Here is an 18,301-nt window from a genome sequence, read left to right as displayed (position 1 = left end):
CCGAGAGCCACGCCGTGTTGATCCTGATGAGGGATGCGGGTGGCCGCGGGGTGCTGGTCAACGGGGTGGAGGACAACAATGAGCTGCTGAGGAGCCTGTGTTTGACTTTCAGGGACCTTGGTGTGGGAAACGACATGCCTCCCCCGCAGGTGTTGGATAATGATGCCGGCGCAGGTGAGGAACCAAAGAAGGAACCCACGCCAACAGAGCACACCGATCCTCCTGCTGAGAACGACATGGTAGGAAACTAAATGATAAACTTTCTGTTTCTGGCAAGTAACTCTGGTTGAGAAGGCCATTTTATCACCTCAACAAGGGACTATTGTGCCTTGAGCTGCCTGGAGAAGTGCAGAATGTTCAGTCAGTCCTATCAGTCCTCGAGTTCTCTGACACCTTTGATGATCCATTCAGGATCAGAGAACAGGCTACCGTGCCAGACAGTTCCCGTTCCCGTCTCCTTCTCCCTACTGTTTCATTGTCGCTGAATAAGACTCAAGGAGACAGACAGACAAACCATCTGTTATAGTTTATTATTTTTTATGGCACTTTTTTATTTCTATGAAACCCTATGAACTCATATTTAAATATACCTTCCATTTCCCTTTCTGTCACACTTTTCCCTTTTACTTGTGTGGTTATTGTCCACATATGGTTGCCTGAGTATTATGGCCCCTCTTTATGACACAATGGTCTTTGATCATATCTGCAAGCATAGTGGTTTGTAAAATTACTTTTAATCCACATGACACTGATTTTAATCTTGCTTCTATTTAATGCACTTTGTTTCCTCTTTGTTTCTTTTATAACCCCCCCCCCATTACTGCATATTGAGAGCCTGCACAAACCCTATTTCACCCACTTTTACCAGTAAATATTATGTTACAATAAAGTTTGAGTTAGATGAGTAGATAAGGCCTCTACAATCCCCTTGTTGGAGCGACTCACTGTCACATGTCTCTGTTCCTCCCCGCAGCTTCCAGGTCACGGTCCAGAAATCAAAGGCCCAAAGTTCCTGATGGTCAAGAACTTGGAAACTGGCAACGTGTACAATGATAACCTCCACCAGAAGTGCACCGAGGTGAGATTATGCTACAAACTACAAAGCAACATTGTTACCGGGTGCATATCTTTCTATAGGTTGGGTGGCCTACCCATTCTGCATAATGAATACTTTTTACTTTTGGCACATATTTTGATGCCAAAACGTTTGTACTTTCACTCAAGTGAATTTTGATTAAAAGTACAAAACCTTTACTTATTATTTTTTTACAATGTTGTATTGATATTTTCACTTTTAAGTACTTTTTCCACCACTGCTCTCTATAAAAGAAAGAATAGTCATTGTGTGTATTGTGTGTAATGTATTTCTCTATGAAAGACAGAATAGGCACCTCTGTAATCTATGAAAGAAGGAATAGTCATCATGTGTAATGTGATGTCTATGAAAGAAGGAATAGTCATCATGTGTAATGTGATGTCTCTCTCCAGATGCCTGTATGCGCCAAGGAGGTGTGTTGGGGTTCAAAGATGATGCCCCAACGGCAAAGTTACTGTCTCCGCATGCGAACCCAAGACGAGGTGATCCCGCTGGCCACTGACTTCATAAACGAATACTTCACCTCCATTAAAAGGCAAGCACACAGCTTCATAGACCAATCTACCTCTCCATTAGCCCATTAAGACCTGAAGCCGATTCTACAAATGTTTTCTAAATCCCAACAGTATTCTGAAAAAACGTATGTTTCTATATCAGTGGCGCTCAAATTTTTTCATGTCAAGGACCCCCACAATTATATGTATTTGGCCGCCGACCCCCATCTCAAAATATTTGTTCCAGGGACCCCCAGAAGCAAAGATTTGAGTTCAAAAGGTTCGCTTTGATTTTCTATCACTTTGAATGACTTGTAACTGATTTTCTATGACTTCCATGGTGTGACTGTGCTGGGTTCAGGGCTGGCTCCAAGCCCCATGTGGAAAGACTGGAGGAGGTGATCAAGGAGATTGGGGATACGGGAACCTACCAACTGAAGAGCACTGAGCTCATTTATGGTGCCAAGCAAGCCTGGAGAAATTCTGCCCGCTGCATCGGGAGGATTCAGTGGTCCAAATTACAGGTGGGGCTACTGGTAACAGGCAGTGGTGTAAAGTAACTAGTCAATTTACTCAAGTATTGTACTTAAGTACAATTTTGAGGTACTTTTACTTTAATGGAGTATTTAAAATTACATCTCAGAGGCAAATATTGTACTTTTACTCCACTACAATTATTTGTAGACTTTAATTACTAGTAACTTTGCAGATATAAATGATTACATATGAAACATACATTAACCACTTTAGCCTTATTTTATACCTAGGCTATTTGAAAATAGCTGATCTACAAGCTCACAACGTGTCGCATCGCGACACGTTGTGAGCTTGTAGATCTGCTATTTTCAAAAGTTTAGTACTTTAACTTTTGGTACTTTAAGTACATTTTGATACCAATACTTTTGTACTTTAACTCAAGAACATTCTGGATTCCGGATTTGTACTTCTAACGTAGTACTTCTACATTGCAGGATTGATACTTTTACTTAAGTAAAAAACTATGAGTACTTTTTCCACCACTGGTAACAGGAAGAGTGGGCACTAAGGAAGAGTGTTTTGTCCAAAATGTTGAAACATTAAATATTTGGACAATATTTTTTACTTAATGTAAAGTATTCATGATTAGAATATGCTTAAACATTCGACAACTAAGGTCTAATATTTCTACAATTGCTACACATTGCTGCAAAACCTGTATATCCAGTCATTTTGGGCCATAAACAAGAAGTTGAATGATAAAATTAAGTCTGATAATGATGTACCGTGCATGTGTCACATCAAGTATATTTTACATTACTTCAGACCATTTTTCAAATATTGTATTATTTTGGACAAAATAGCCAATTTTACATCGAGGTGCCCACTCTTCTTGTTTCCAGGCTACTACACAAACTACAGTAGCCTACAATTCAACTGTGCGCTCCATCTGTGCTTGGTTGGTTGGTTGGTTGTAGTCATTCTAGAGATATTGGTCAAAAGCTACCGTACTGCGATCAACCATAGATTTAGAACAGTATAGAATGGCCATTTCAAATAGCATGTGCTCTGCTTCTGTGTCAAAAAGCCAGAGGAGGTAACCAATCGTGCCTCTGTGGCACGTTTTTTTGTGTTACGGTGGATTGAATGGTATCTATAACAATAAGCGTTATCGGGTCCCCCAGCAATTAGGTGGCTGTGAACGTGGAAGTAGGGCACTTATAGATACTTATAGAGTATAGATACTCTGTATCTATTAAATCACTGTTATTTTTTGTGAAGCTGACTAAAGATTTCATGAATTCATAACGCTCTTTCCTTAAAATTAACTCGATGCTATAGTAGACTTTAGACTAGTGTTGTACACATCACATGGCTGATGACCCAACACAGTCACACATAAAAGTAAAATAAAAAGTTGAACCAATTCAGTTCATACCCAATGATATATTTCTGCTGTGTTTTAACCAGATTTGAGCTGCTCCAGAGTTTGTGCTTCATCATGACATTTGTTTTTCAGGTGTTTGACGCTAGGGACTGCACAACTCCTCATGAAATGTCCAACTACATCTGCAATCACGTCAAATATGCCACCAATAAAGGAAACATTAGGTGGGAATCCTTTAGTAATGCTTTATACATCTCCCTTTTTCCCATCTGTCATTCCATGTATAGTATCTCATCAACTCCTCTCTGTCACTACCCTCTCTCAACCCACTGTCCATCTGTCAGCGTGTGCACCGTCTCTTAGCGCTTTCTCTGACACTGTGTATTGCCTCTCCCATGTGTCAGTCTCTTTGTGTACTAACCATTGTTCGCTGGCTTGGCAACACACCCCGCTAGCGAGCAGTCACGCTTGGCACACCCGCAGACAGTGTTGGCTCGCCCACCGGTGACACCTCACATTTACACTACTGGCTGACAGGGTCATTACTGCACGTGATATCCCTGATATCTACAGTATGTTGATGGGGGCTACTGTGCTGTAGCTAGCACGTCTGTCACTACTTTTGCCAGGTTTGATTCGGTCAGTAGCATAGTATGTGAAAGTTGAAAAGATGTTTTGCAAAAACATTCTAAAGCTTAGAGCTTTGACAGCCATACTTGGTTCTGCCATAGATCTTTTTAATTTTTTACCGTAAGGGTCCGTTTGGCACACTCTCCTTTGCACACTGTCAGAGTTAAATTAACATTTTACAGTGTCTCGAGTCGAGCTAAGAGATTTCTAGAAGTTGTTTGGTGCTGCATGTCACCACTGCCCTCACACCAGCTGTTCTTTGTTTTTTTACGATCTGCAATGCCATCAAACACGCTCAGATATGGTATGTCGGTTATCTATTTGCTCTGGTCCATAGCGCTAAGGAGAACGCTATGGACCAGAGCTACAGAGCTATTATTATCTCCGCCAGGCCGAAAGGCATGGCGAGAGAGTATGTTTTATTTTCTTTGCAATGTGAAAATCCCTAGCTAGCAAAAATCTAATCTACAGTAGTATATCATGTTCAGATATCAACATGCTAATGTGTGTGTGTGTGTGTGTGTGTGTGTGTGTGTGTGTGTGTGTGTGTGTGTGTGTGTGTGTGTGTGTGTGTGTGTGTGTGTGTGTGTGTGTGTGTGTGTGTGTGTGTGTGTGTGTGTGTGTGTGTGTGTGTGTGTGTGTGTGCGTGTGTGCGTGCAGGTCAGCTATTACCATATTTCCTCAGAGGACAGATGGTCTACATGACTTCCGGGTATGGAACGGTCAGCTAGTAAAGTACGCAGGCTACAAGTTGCCTGATGGAAAGATCATTGGAGATCCTGCCAGTGTAGAGTTCACTGAGGTAGGAATGATGGGTAGTTGCAGTGAAGTTGCAATAAAACATATTTTTGATCAATGTCGTCCGATCACTTCCCTTTTGGTCTCTGTCCTTAGCTCTGCATCCAGCAGGGATGGAAGCCCCCAATGGGGAAATTTGACGTCCTGCCCCTCCTTCTGCAAGCCAACGGGCAAGATCCGGAGATGTATGAGATCCCTCCAGAGGACATCCTGGAGGTGGACATCATACACCCCAGGTGAGTTTAAAGAATGTTCAAACATGTGCTTCACTCTTAAGCCATTAAGACCTTGAACACATCTGTATCATTTTAAGATTTCTTTGGCTATTCAAAAATAGCAGATATACTGTACAAGCTCTATGAGCTTGTAAATCTGCTATTTTGGCTTTTTTTTTTTTTCACTAGTCCTCATTATGCAGTGTCCTGACACTCAAACATGCACTGAATGAGCATCAGGACACTGCATAATGAGGATTAGTGGAACAAAAACTTTGGAGCTAGTAAAATAGGCGATTTTCGTTGTTACGCATTTATCTTAGTGTGTGTAAAAGGCCTGGCAGCAGCGTTTTGTATCAGTTGCAGTCTTTGTATAATTGCACTTGCTGATAAGTGAATAAAGTGCATTACAATAGTAAAATCTGGAGGAGCTAAAAGCATGGATGCCCTATTCTAGGTTTGCAGGGTAAGAAATGTATATTGTATATTCACTGAAGGAACACTCATAGATTGAACTTAATGCCTTTCACTGTTTTTTATCTCTGGGCCTGGGAATTTGTGAGACAACACTGTATTGTATTGGATTGAGTTGCATGTCACAAAACCCTTTATTCAGGTACAGTATGTTGAATAAACGTTGTTTCCTTGCCCAGGTTTGAGTGGTTTAAGGAGCTGGCCCTGAAATGGTTCGTTCTACCAGCAGTGTCCAACATGATGCTGGATGTTGGGGGAATTCAGTTCACTGCCTGCCCCTTCAGCGGCTGGTACATGGGATCAGAGATTGGTGCGAGGGACTTCTGTGACAGCTCACGTTATAATATTTTGGAGGTAATGTTTGTGTATAACAATCATTCTCAAACTGTTTTGGCTTCAGCACCTCCTTTCCCTGATTTCTACTGTAAATCCAAATGCCCCCCTTTACCCATCTACAACATTTTGCTTAGCAAAACTGCAATAGAAAACCACAGCTACAGTAGCACATGATGCTATGAATTAATAATAACCCTCTTTTGAAGAATATAACAGTACAACTAAGAAATTAATTGATTGAGTTGCAATTAGTGCCAGTAAGCCATGTAAGACCAAGGTACTCTTCATTTTCAAAGCCAATGTGTTCGACGTGCCGTGGATGGTATTTTTATGATTTTAACAACTCCACACATGAATGCCTTACACTAATCTAAATTTAGGACCCCCTCTAAAATGAGATGCTTCATCTCAAGGGGCTATCCTCTCAATAAATTCTGACCAAATCATATGCATTCTTATTATTCAAATCTTAAAAATACAAATATTTTTACATCTTATTAACGAGTACAGAAGAGTAAAATTATTTGGTTTTGGTTCCTCAACATTGTTACAGCAATAGCAACAATTAAAGAAATACAGTAATAAAGAATAGCAACAATAGTAATCAAAATAGCAAAGTATATTAGTCAGGGCACATGAGTCATAGCACACTAGACTACAGCATGTTAGCTAGGACACGCATTACAGTGTGCTCACATACTGTAAAGGATTTTAGAGCAATGCAGCATGACTTTGTGTTGGAGGCAATTTATTTTCATAACTGTGGCCAGTTCTGCTGTGAAAACAGCAGTACTGGCAAGAGTCAGGAGACCCAACACATTTGCATGTTGCATAGCCATAATTGCAAGGGGGAAATCTTTTATCTGGAGTTTGATGCTTTTCCTATTATTCTAATCACACCTAACACCTTCACCTCAAGTAGTGACAGATTCTACAAAGGCCTTAATGCAAACTATGATGGCCATCTCGCAACCCTCAGAATACTACAGAACATCATACTGTGTCATTGTCATATTACGTCTGCAATGAAATAATGCTGTCCTTACATTCCTTGCCATGTAGGAAGTAGGTATGAGGATGGGCTTGGACATCAGGAAGATCTCTTCCCTATGGAAGGACACAGCGCTGGTGGAGATCAACATTGCTGTTCTCTACAGTTTCCAGGTGGGCTCCTCTTCATTCAACTGATGAGATTTGAATGCGGTATTTGTAGCATTTATAGTGTAAACACAGGTGTCAGTATTATATTTGATCTTGTCATTCAGGCTCTGCTACTGTACATATTACTCCCTGCTCAACATAATTAGAAGACAGCCATTTCAGAGCACGGAGATAAAGCCCCCACCCCCGTTACAGTTATATAACCCACAGAGGAGGCACGTAACCCACTCCAGTGTCTCTGCCTGAACTTTGCTCACCGGCTACACATCATTTATGTCTTTGGTCAACATAACATTGCCTGATTCCCGTGGTGCAACACAGTACAAATACAGTTCAGAGGCGAATTCCAGCTAGTGGAGAACAATTTATAAATTCACAAGTTGACAAGTGTCAGCAGCACATACACATGCTCTCAGAATATAGAATACATAACATTAGCCTCATAGCATAATTGCCTATGTCACTTTTTGGTCAAATTGACATTTTTGCCGAGCGCTACTCTCCTATCGCTGCTGCATCATTGTGACTTATTGCCTATGTCCTAAGCCAATCAGAACGCTTGTTACATTCCAAAATGACTTAAGCAGAAAGTGCTTTTAAGTAAACTTTTTTACTTGGGCTAAATTAGTTTTTGAATGTAACAAGAATTCTGATCTGTCTGAGAACATTGGCAATAAGGCAGAATGAATCAGCAGTGGTAGGAGAGTAGAGTTAGGCAGATATAAATAAAGGCAGTAAACATGACTTAGGCAAGATGTGTTTTTTACTCATGATTGCCTAAGTCACCTAGATGACTTAGGCAGAAAGTGATTTTTTATTTGTTCCCTGAAAACGGAAAATGGAAAATGCTATGAGGCTAACGATACGTAACATTGGCAGATGTAATAATCTCTTCTGATGAATCATTCAGCTGAGAGCTCTCTGACAGTCAACAATCATACATGACATCCCTGCTGCCCTCTGTCTCCAGATATCCAAAGTGACGATAGTAGACCACCACACAGCTGCGGAGACCTTCATGAAACACATGGACAATGAGCACAAGCTCCGGGGAGGCTGTCCTGCAGACTGGGTGTGGGTCGTGCCCCCCATGTCGGGGAGCATCACACCAGTGTTCGGCCAGGAGATGCTAAACTATCACCTTACTCCCTCCTTCGAGTACCAGGTGAGGGAATGCAAACAGACAGTATAGTCATGAGGGATGGATGATTTGTCATGCTACAGTACATGTACAGGGTGTTTTTTTCGTGTGCAGTACTAGATACCTAGTTAAGCTTCACACCAGTGTCTCTGTGCCTTCTCCTTATCTGAAACAGACAGATGCCTGGAAAGACTATGTGTGGAAGGCAGCGAACAACGGAACACCCACCAAAAAGAAAGCCATTGGATTTAAGAAACTGGCCAAGTAAGAATGCACTCTTTTGATAAGCCACGGCAAAAATATAAAAGTGTATTTATATCGGATGCAAAGTTTGATTTGTGTTTATTTACTTGCATGGTTTACATGATGTGAATACCAAGCCATTTCATTCCGTCATCAACCATGACCGAAATAACAAACTTTGGGCTCACCTGCACAAGTGCTGAAATCTTTGCCACTGAGCACACATTCTGTTCTGATTCTGATTCTGATTCACACCTATTTATTCAGTGGAGAATTCAACTTTATGTCAACTGATTCACTGAATCAGTTGACATTTTTGAAAGAAATCTTGAGACCCACCTTTTTAGTATTGCTCTTACCTATAGAGCGTGCCAAAAAAAACTGAAGGGGGCGTCAACAAGTGTCATTTGGTAGCGGCGGACATCTTTGGGGGGTATAAACAGGTTGACTTAACATTGCGCCCCCCCCCCCCCAAGTATGTCTGTAGCTACTGTGCCATCCATCCGCTACTTTTGACTTGATCTGCAGTGTCTGCTGAAATGAATCACATGACCGGGAGAAGCATCTGTGTCATTTTTAGATTTGACCTAAAAAGCATCATTTTACACTTTGGCTATTGAAAAATAGCAGATATACAAGCTCATAGCGCAATACCGAGTGCCACGCTATGAGCTTGTAGATCTGCTATTTTTGAGAAATCGTGAAAATGTGTGCAAATCTTTGAATATATATTTTTTAAAGCGAACATTTGTAACTCAAATCTTTGCTTCTGGGGGTCCCTTGAACAAAATATTTTAAAACGATTGAGAACCACTGACATAGTAACATTAGTTTTTTCAAAAAAACAGTTAGAATTTAGAAGACATTTGTAGAATCGGCTTCAGGTCTCAATGGGTTAAAGCCATGAAGCCAGACTTTTGCCAAGGCTTTTGCCATGACCGGGGCGGTTGTGTTCGCTCTCACATTTCTAGTTCTTCAATGATGCAGTTTCTCATCAGTTTTTTCCCCTCACATTCATTCACTACAGGGGAGTTTTTCTTTGCTCGCTCATGCTGTAATTGTGGGGTTCATGTAAATTAAAGAGTATGGTTTAGGCCTGCTCTTTGTAAAGCGTCATCATGAGAGCTTTCGTTGTGATTTGGTGCTATATAAATAAAATTGACTTGACTTTAATCTATTTCTATACTTTTTTCCATCTATCATTCTATACTCCCCCTTCCTCTCTGTCTCTCTCTCCCCTTCTCTGCAGGGCTGTGCAGTTCGCAAACAGGTTATTTGGTAAAGCAATGGCCAAGAGAGTCAAGGCCTCCATATTGTATGCCACTGAGACGGGCAAGTCCCAAGACTACGCCAAAACCCTCTGTCAAATCTTCAATCACGCTTTTGACGCAAAGGTACCATTAGAATACTCAAGAGAGATGGGTAATGTCTACCTGTATTTGTGCTGTTGTCTGATGGGAAGGGGAGCAGTTGGATCTCGGTCTGGGCCCAGCCCCAGGGCCCAGCCCTGGTCCTGAATCCGACATGGCCCAGCAAGTAGAATGAATAAAGGGCAGAGAGGAAGCAAATAAGGCTTTTGTCACATTTTCTTCTGCTCACATGCATGAAAGTGCGGGGCGTCTGAATTGAGATTCATCCAGCCAGGCATTGAGCTGTAGTTTAAGATGAGATCTGAAAGCACCCCTGGCGGTGTAAATGACTTTGGACGAAGAATAATAACATGAGTAGCTCTCTCAATCATGTAGTGTTTTGGCTCCAGGACATTTTGCTTCATTTTCCTTGTTCCCAATGTGATCAATCATGCAACAAGCGATTGTGTTGCATGCATGAGTGTGTACGCGTGTGTGTGGTTCTGGTTCAGGGACAGATGAGAATGCCAGGGGCCATTCCTGCTTGTCATGTAGATGAGGATAGTTGTCTCTTCACACTGATTGTGTGGCACACTGACATTATAGTGCTGAGTGCTAATTAATTATATGGAAGCAGCGAGTACATTATCAACTTGTTGCCTGGGCAGAGTGTTCATTACAGCATTGTGCGGTGGTCTTCAACGAAGACGCTCTGCAACAAAGTGTTGCAGATTCAACTTTTTCATAGATTTCATAGATAGCTTCATAGACTTGTTTGACAGCACTGTCAATGTGTAGCGTTGTGTTTGATTCATGTTAATGTGTATTTTCAGACAGTCAACCATTTAAACCCTCAATACTTAGAAAACTTGTACTTTGTCAGCTTTTCCCCCCTACACCAAACCTAGCCTTTGCAGAAAATAGCCGTTTTGTTGATTATCATATTATATTCATGTGTTATCTTTGAGGGACCCTACAACCCTTTTTTCTGCAATTACATTTTTTCAAATATGTAAAGAGCTTTTTTCTTCTTCTGTTGTCTGCAGGTAATGTCCATGGAAGAATATGACATGGTGCACCTGGAGCATGAGACATTGGTGTTAGTGGTGACCAGTACCTTTGGCAACGGAGATCCACCAGAAAATGGAGAGGTGTGTGTGTGTGTGTGTGTGTGTGTGTGTGTGTGTGTGTGTGTGTGTGTGTGTGTGTGTGTGTGTGTGTGTGTGTGTGTGTGTGTGTGTGTGTGTGTGTGTGTGTGTGCCTGCGTGCGTGCGTGCGTAAATTTGCAGTGGTGGACAATAGCAACGTATATTTACTTGAGTACTGTAGGCCTACTTACAGTAAGTTTTTTTTATTTTTTACATGAGTATTTGTATTTTGGATACATCACTGTAGCCTATTTCAAAGACAAATATTGTACTTTTGACTCAATTCTAATTCTAGGAAGGATAACATCTAGCATAACATTTGACTGTACGACCTGCACTGTTAACAAGCATGTTAATAAAGCTTTGTCCACCACTGAATATTTGCATGCATGTTTAACAAACCACACCAACATACCTCAGGATTCATACAACACATTGATTATGCATATGTATCAAAAACAACCTGTCGTTTGCATCTTTGTAGAAATTTGGAGCTGGCTTGATGGAGCTGAGCTGCCCAACACTTGACACAGAAGAAGTGAAGTGAGTTGAACTGTGTGGGCAGTAGTTGGTATGTGGAGTTTCAAGCTTTCAGTTCAGTTTCCAACCTCTTGTTTCTGTGTTTCCACCTGTCTTCTAGGTCCTACAAGGTGCGTTTCAACAGTGTCTCCTCCCACTCGGACCCTCGAAAGTCCTCCAGTGACGAGGCAGGTATGTTCGGAAGTACCGGACCCTTCGCCAATGTCAGGTAATCAAAACAGAAATCATGCATGGACCTCAATAGGTCATAGGTTGACTCATAGGTTTGGTATATTTGTAGTGCGCACCGCATCGCACCACTCTCAGAGTGTGATTCCATGTCCTACATTTCTCTAGGACATGGAATTATCTCAGAAAAAAACACACCTCTAACCCACAATCCCAATTTTAACCATTTAATGACCCTAAAACAGTTCTGTTGGAATTAAAACCTTCTTCAACATTCAAACTGTGTAAATATGGAAAAAAAACGAAAATCACAAAAAAAATAAAAGATTGCACTGTTTAAAAAGGGCCGACTTGAGGGCCATTTCTCTAGCCCCAGTCACCACTGATCTTCACTCTTTCTTCCTCTTTGTAGGTACTCAGTGTTTGGCCTTGGCTCTAGGGCCTATCCACACTTCTGTGCCTTTGCCCACACTGTTGACACTCTGTTTGAAGAACTGGGGGGCGAGCGCATCCTAAAAATGGGAGAGGGGGACGAGCTGTCTGGCCAGGAGGAGTCCTTCAGAACCTGGGCCAAGAACGTTTTTAAGGTCGGTGCCTTACACACAGTCGCCCTTTGGGCTTCAGGTCTTTATGCTGATTACGGTCGTGGGGAAGTTCTGTGTTTTTACACATATTTTTTTACAGTGCACTCATCTTTTCCATGGCTTACTTTTGTTGCATGTCAAAGGCGGCCTGTGAGGTGTTCTGTGTCGGAGACGTGAACATGGACCAAGCAAACAACTCCTTGATCGTCAATGACCGCAGCTGGAAGAAGAGCAAGTACCGCCTGACCTACGTCAAAGAGGCCCCGGTCCTCACGGAAGGTACTCACTGGCCCAGTGATGACAAAACCACTATACACCATTGATTACTCGATTTTCAGGCAAAGAAATCTTGAGGTTAGAATACAAGGCTTAATGTGATAACTGTGAATGTGACTGCCAACAGCATTGTACGCAATTCACAAGAAGAAGGTGTACGGCGCCAAGATGGTGGAATCTCTAAATTTGCAAAGTCCTAAATCTGAGTAAGTTTATGGTTTCATGGGACTGGGATTTAAACATTTTCATGATGTGAAAACAAAAGAAGAAATTGAGTTGGTTACGCTAAACAGCAAATTGTGAAACATTATTTATCAAATAGCGCATTATAGCAATCTGGAAGGGACTGAAAATGGTGTGTCACTATTCACCCCTCTACTCTTTCACAGTCGTACCACTGCGTTTATTCGGCTCAACACAAATAACCACGAGGGCCTGAAATACCTGCCCGGTGACCATGTGGGCGTCTTCGCTAGCAACCAAGTGGACCTGGTGACAGCTCTCATAAAGAAGCTGGAGGATGGTCCACCCGCTGATCAAATCTTCCAATTGGAGTTCGTGGAGGAGAGGAACACTGCCTCGGGTGGGTAATGTGTCTGTTTGGCAGTGGTGTAAAGTAACTAAGTACATGTGCTACTTAAGTACAGATTTTCTTTTTCAGTTCCATTGTCAGAGTCACAGACTTGTAACGGTCAATTTAGAACCCCTAAAGGAACCCAGAGAGTCCCTGGAATCCACTTTGAGAACCACTGGTGTAATAAACTACCTTCATGTTCTTCTGTCACTACAGGTACGATCAGTAACTGGTCACCGGAAAGTCGTATCCCTGCCTGCACCATATTCCAAGCCTTCAAGGACTTCCTGGACATCACCTCCCCGCCCAGCCCTGTGCTGCTGCAGCAGTTTGCTAACCTGGCAACCGATGAGAAACAAAAGGAGAAACTAGAGCTCCTCAGTAAGGTAATTCATTTAGCATTCAGCTCAATCATTAGCGCTCCTTCTCCGTGCTCTCTCGTGGGCCATGCTCTTGTGTTGAACTTGCTGCAAGTTTTGAAAATAGGCAAATTGTTTGGTTTAGCTTTTTTTGTGAGGAAAAAGTTGTTTATTCTGTTGTATTCTGCTGGCAATTTGTTCAACAATTTGTTCAACATTACTACACTACAATTATTTGAAAACTTCAGTTACTAGTTGCTTTTAAGATTTTGATAAAACATACATTAACCACTTTAGCCCTATTTTATACCTGGGCTATTTGAAAATAGCCGATATACAAGCACACAACGCGTCGCATCGCGACACGTTGTGAGCTTGTATTTTCAAATATTTTAGTACTTTTACTTTTGGTACTTTAAGTACATTTTGATGCCAATACTTTTGTACTTTTACTCAAGTAAATTTAGAATTCTGGACTTTTACTTAACACGTAACAAAGTATTTTCTATATTGCAGTATTGGTACTTTTACTTAAGTAAAGAAGTTGAGTACTTTTTCCACCACTACCTGTGAGACCAAGTGACACCTCTGCAATCCCCCTTCCTCCTTGACCCCCCCAGGGCCTGCAGGAGTATGAGCAGTGGAAGTGGTACAACAACTCCACGTTGGTGGAGGTGCTGGAGGAGTTCCCGTCCATTCAGATGCCAACCACCCTGCTGCTCACTCAGCTGCCTCTGCTGCAGCCTCGCTACTACTCCATCAGCTCCTCACTGGACGCGCATCCCAATGAGGTCCACCTCACCGTGGCCGTGGTCTCCTACCGAACCCGAGGTACTATACCGTACGCACTGCCTCAATGCTGGAGCTATAGGGCTGTCGACGATCGTGACGTTTTACTGGACGATGAATTGTCATACAAATACACAGATGTAACATCATGCAACCCACAGAATCATACATTTAACTTAGATGGCACACCACTGGAGGAGGCTGGGGAGGTGGAGGGAGTTTTATAACAGACAGCTGCAGGAACGCTCGATTTCTGTTTGGCTTTGTAAACAAAAATTGCACAGGCCAGATATGACAAATAACTTCAATATTCAAAGAAATGACTGACAATGATCAATACTAAAAATGTAAACAAAAATGGCACAGGCCAGATATGACAAATAACTCTAATATACAAAGAAACGACTGACAATGATTGATACTAATAATCAAAATAAATGATGTAGGCCTACTATGCAAAATAGCCGATCTACAAGCTGTAGTGAGCTTGTAGATCTGCTATTTCCACTATTTTTCAAAATATTGGAAAGAGTATGAACTTTTTCAACTTGAAACGATTATGACGATTTTGCAAAAAATAGCGATTAGGCGATTATGTAATAATTATGACAGGCTTACCTGGGGCTCCGTGATCCATTCAAGAGTCATTCGAATACAAGCACTCTCCTCCTTCTGATTTAAAGTGCTACTTAGGTAAAATTCCTTTTACTGTGACTGATTGACAGGGGATGCTAGGTGTTCCCATTAAAGAAGTTTGCTTGCTCTAGCTTTTTTTTTCAAGGCCTTGAGGAGCAATTCATTCTGTTTGTCTGGCCTCCCTGTCAGGTTCCTACAGGGAGGCCTCAAATGGCTGTATTCTTGACATTCCATTAGCAAGACAATTAAGCTCGAGCACGGCCGATGGCATAGAGCAGAGTTTTTAAAATATAATTTAAATTTAAATCATGTGATTGATTTTTTTTTTTTTTTTGCTGGCAGACAGGGTACCTCGTACCCGCACAGTGCTTCTTTTGATGTCACTGCTTGAAAGTCGCCACTGATGACTGAAAAAGTCAATTGAGTCAGCCTGTCTGAGGAAATATTCTGGTGGTTCAGAGGACTTATAGGCTTGAAAGTTATTTTGGCAACACCAGTCTAATCCATAGGGCCAACATGAGACCTGAAATTGGAACTACAGTATCTGGGGAATTTCTATTGACTGTGTTTTGCCAGCAGGATTTGGTCCAATATATATAATATATATATATTTGTTTTTATCTCCAAAACACTGTGCTGTATGTACATACTGTACCACTTTGTTCTAAATGGTGTTTTCTATGCTGGCTCTCTCTCAAATGTTTACGTTAGCACATACAGTACGGTTTGACAAGGCTTTCACATCTACAGCATACATCTAATAGGTTGTACTTAACAGCTTCCAAGCCCTTAGACCAACAAGTAGTGAGCAAACATCACCAGCTGCAACTCACTGCAACTAAAATTTGTCTTCATTTTCCCCTCTTTCCTCTTATTAGTTATGCGTGCATGCCCATGAGTGTGCACTGATGACTTTAAGTAGTTGAATTACAGTTATTTCCTCTATAGCGCAGATACATTGAACATTGCATTGTGGGTAGTCTACCTGTGTTCCAGGGTGTCCCCAGCAAAATTGGTTTAACCAGTTTAACCCGCATCGGCTATTTGAAAATAGCCCATCTACAAGCTCACAACGTGTGTGACGCGTTGTGAACTTGTAGATCTGCTATTTTCAAAACAATCTTGAGAAAATGTGGACATGTACCTATATTTCTGGTCCATGACCAAATATATCATTTCGTAATGATGTCAAAAAGTTTGAGAACCACTCATTTAAAGGGTGCAAATGGGAGGAGTCAGGAAGTCTAATTATCCCGTTTGATAACTGTCATTCAGATGGAGAGGGTCCCGAACACCATGGAGTGTGTTCATCCTGGCTCAACAGAATAAAGAAGGACGAGATGGTGCCGTGTTTCGTCAGAGGGTAAACTTGTTTCTCTTAAGAATATATCCAACAATATATTTTGTGCTGTATTGTGTGGTTTGTCATTATGTGATTAATTAATTTCCTATTTCAGTCAGTTCTGTTAATTAAACCGATTCATTTTATTCATTAGCATCATCAATAATTGAAGGTTTATTTGGTTAAAGTCAGTTATGTTGATTCTTCTAGGGCGACGTCGTTCCATCTTCCCAAGGAGAACAAGTCCCCCTGCTTCCTGATTGGGCCAGGAACAGGCATCGCTCCCTTCAGAAGCTTCTGGCAACAGAAACTCTTTGAGCGGAAAATGGGTTGGTCTGATTTTCAGAGACTAGTCCTACCTATTGTCACCTCACAGAGAGGTTCATGTGAAATCCACATCGTAAAATGATTTTAACACTATGCATGATGTGGTTGATTAAAATCATACCCGAGATGAAGTGCAAAGTGCTGCTACAGTGTGCATAATTGTGTAACAATAGTATTCTGATTAAATCTGAGGCACAATCTTAGGCCATAGTTAAACAAGACACTGTAAGTTAACTCTTGTTGCTGTACCATTCAGCAAAGTAAAGTCAAGGTATGTCCCCTCCCCAGGGATTGAGACGAGTCCCCTGTATCTGGTGTTTGGCTGCCGCCAGTCTGAGACGGACCACATCTACAAGGACGAGACCGTTGATGCCTTGAACAAGAAGGTGTTCAAGGGACTCTATACAGCCTACTCAAGAGAGCCCGGCATGCCAAAGGTACCACAACAAATTCAACGGATGATTGCGTTTGTCACAGATCTTTAGAATACTCTAAATGCTACAGAACATACTCGTATGAACAGGATACAGCATCCCCACATACAGTAGATATGAGTTAGTCAATTCCTTATCTTTTTCCATTTAATGGCCTCATCTCTTTTTAACTGTGTGGTGCCAGGTGCCAAAGACAAAATGCAGATGTTCAGCTCAAAAGTGAACAGCTCCACGCAAGGTGCAATTTCACTTCACTGTGTTTGATTCTCACTCTTTGTCCCCCACTCCCCCTCATCTTTCTTGCCTTGTCTGTCATCTCCTCTCCTTTCTCTTTGCTCACGCTTAATGCCCATGCACTCTGTCTCGCTCACTGTTACCTCCTGCCACCTCCATCAGAAATATGTCCAGGACGTGCTGCGCGAGCAGCTGTCAGAGAGGATGTACCACTGCCTGAGGGACGAGGGGGGACACATCTACGTGTGCGGGGACGTGACCATGGCGGATGACGTCCTGAAGACGATCCAGCAGATCATCAAGGTGCAGGGTAACATAAGCCTGGAGGACGCCAGCTTCTTCATGAGCAAACTCAGAGTAAGGCTTGAATTACTCTATTGCACAATGATGTATCATGTAGGCATGAAAGATGTCCACCGTATGCTGGCTGCCGACACTGTCAACACATTATCACCCACTGGCTTCTCTACGTCAATGAGGGAAGAGAATGGGGGGTCCACACTTAACCAAGCACTTAGCCAAGCACTTCAATACACTACCGGCTTGTCAATTTGGTACATTGGTACTTTTTTTTGTTTTTGTGGAAGGAAAGAGTTAGAGGAAAGGGCAGAAGTTCTATCTTCACACTGAACACACAAATGTGATTGTAAGGTATTTGTGCACTGCTGACATTATTATAGTGCATGACATCATATGTCTGTATCAGTGCGGATATTTTAAGGTGAAAGGAAGAATAAATAAGAAGAATAAATACAAACATCTGAGGTTATGAACATTTATTTGTATTTTTTACAGTCAAAGCAAGTCAGAATCATAATATACAATGGTAGTCTGAAACAATTGAATTGTAATTTGAAAACGAATGTGTTTTTTTTACCTAGTTCTTACCTAGTTTTACCTAGTTCAAAGCAACCATGTCATTCACCTTTCCTCCCTCTCTGCACCTCCACCTCCCACCACCAGGATGATGGACGCTACCATGAGGACATATTCGGTGTCACGCTGCGCACAAATGAGGTCACCAACCGACTGCGTTCTGAATCCATTGCCAACATTGAGGAGAGCAGCAAAAAAGACTCGGACGAGTGA

The 18,301-nt window shown here is 41.8% G+C and overlaps 1 protein-coding gene across 1 annotated transcript; it reads left to right on the top strand.

The window, feature by feature from the left end:
• Positions 1–1,590: 1,590 nt before the first annotated feature.
• On the top strand, positions 1,591–18,301 carry LOC311046798 (nitric oxide synthase 1-like; the record flags this gene model as incomplete). The annotated part of the gene is made up of 24 exons (XM_084059361.1): positions 1,591–1,631; positions 1,952–2,114; positions 3,587–3,678; positions 4,745–4,886; positions 4,979–5,118; positions 5,751–5,925; positions 6,970–7,071; positions 8,039–8,233; positions 8,385–8,473; positions 9,702–9,846; positions 10,848–10,952; positions 11,434–11,492; positions 11,590–11,697; positions 12,070–12,244; positions 12,385–12,520; positions 12,645–12,723; positions 12,907–13,100; positions 13,308–13,477; positions 14,071–14,281; positions 16,151–16,238; positions 16,428–16,546; positions 16,833–16,981; positions 17,375–17,569; positions 18,176–18,301. Exons 3-24 carry the CDS (start codon positions 3,623–3,625, stop codon positions 18,299–18,301), a joined length of 2,958 nt encoding a protein of 985 aa, XP_083915487.1. The 5' UTR covers positions 1,591–1,631; positions 1,952–2,114; positions 3,587–3,622.

The sequence above is a fragment of the Gymnoscopelus microlampas genome (genome assembly GCF_963454915.1).
Source record: "Gymnoscopelus microlampas genome assembly, chromosome: 6".
Taxonomy (NCBI): Eukaryota; Metazoa; Chordata; class Actinopteri; order Myctophiformes; family Myctophidae; genus Gymnoscopelus; species Gymnoscopelus microlampas.
Note: the sequence above shows the minus strand (reverse complement) of the source record. Positions and strands in the feature narration are given on the sequence as shown.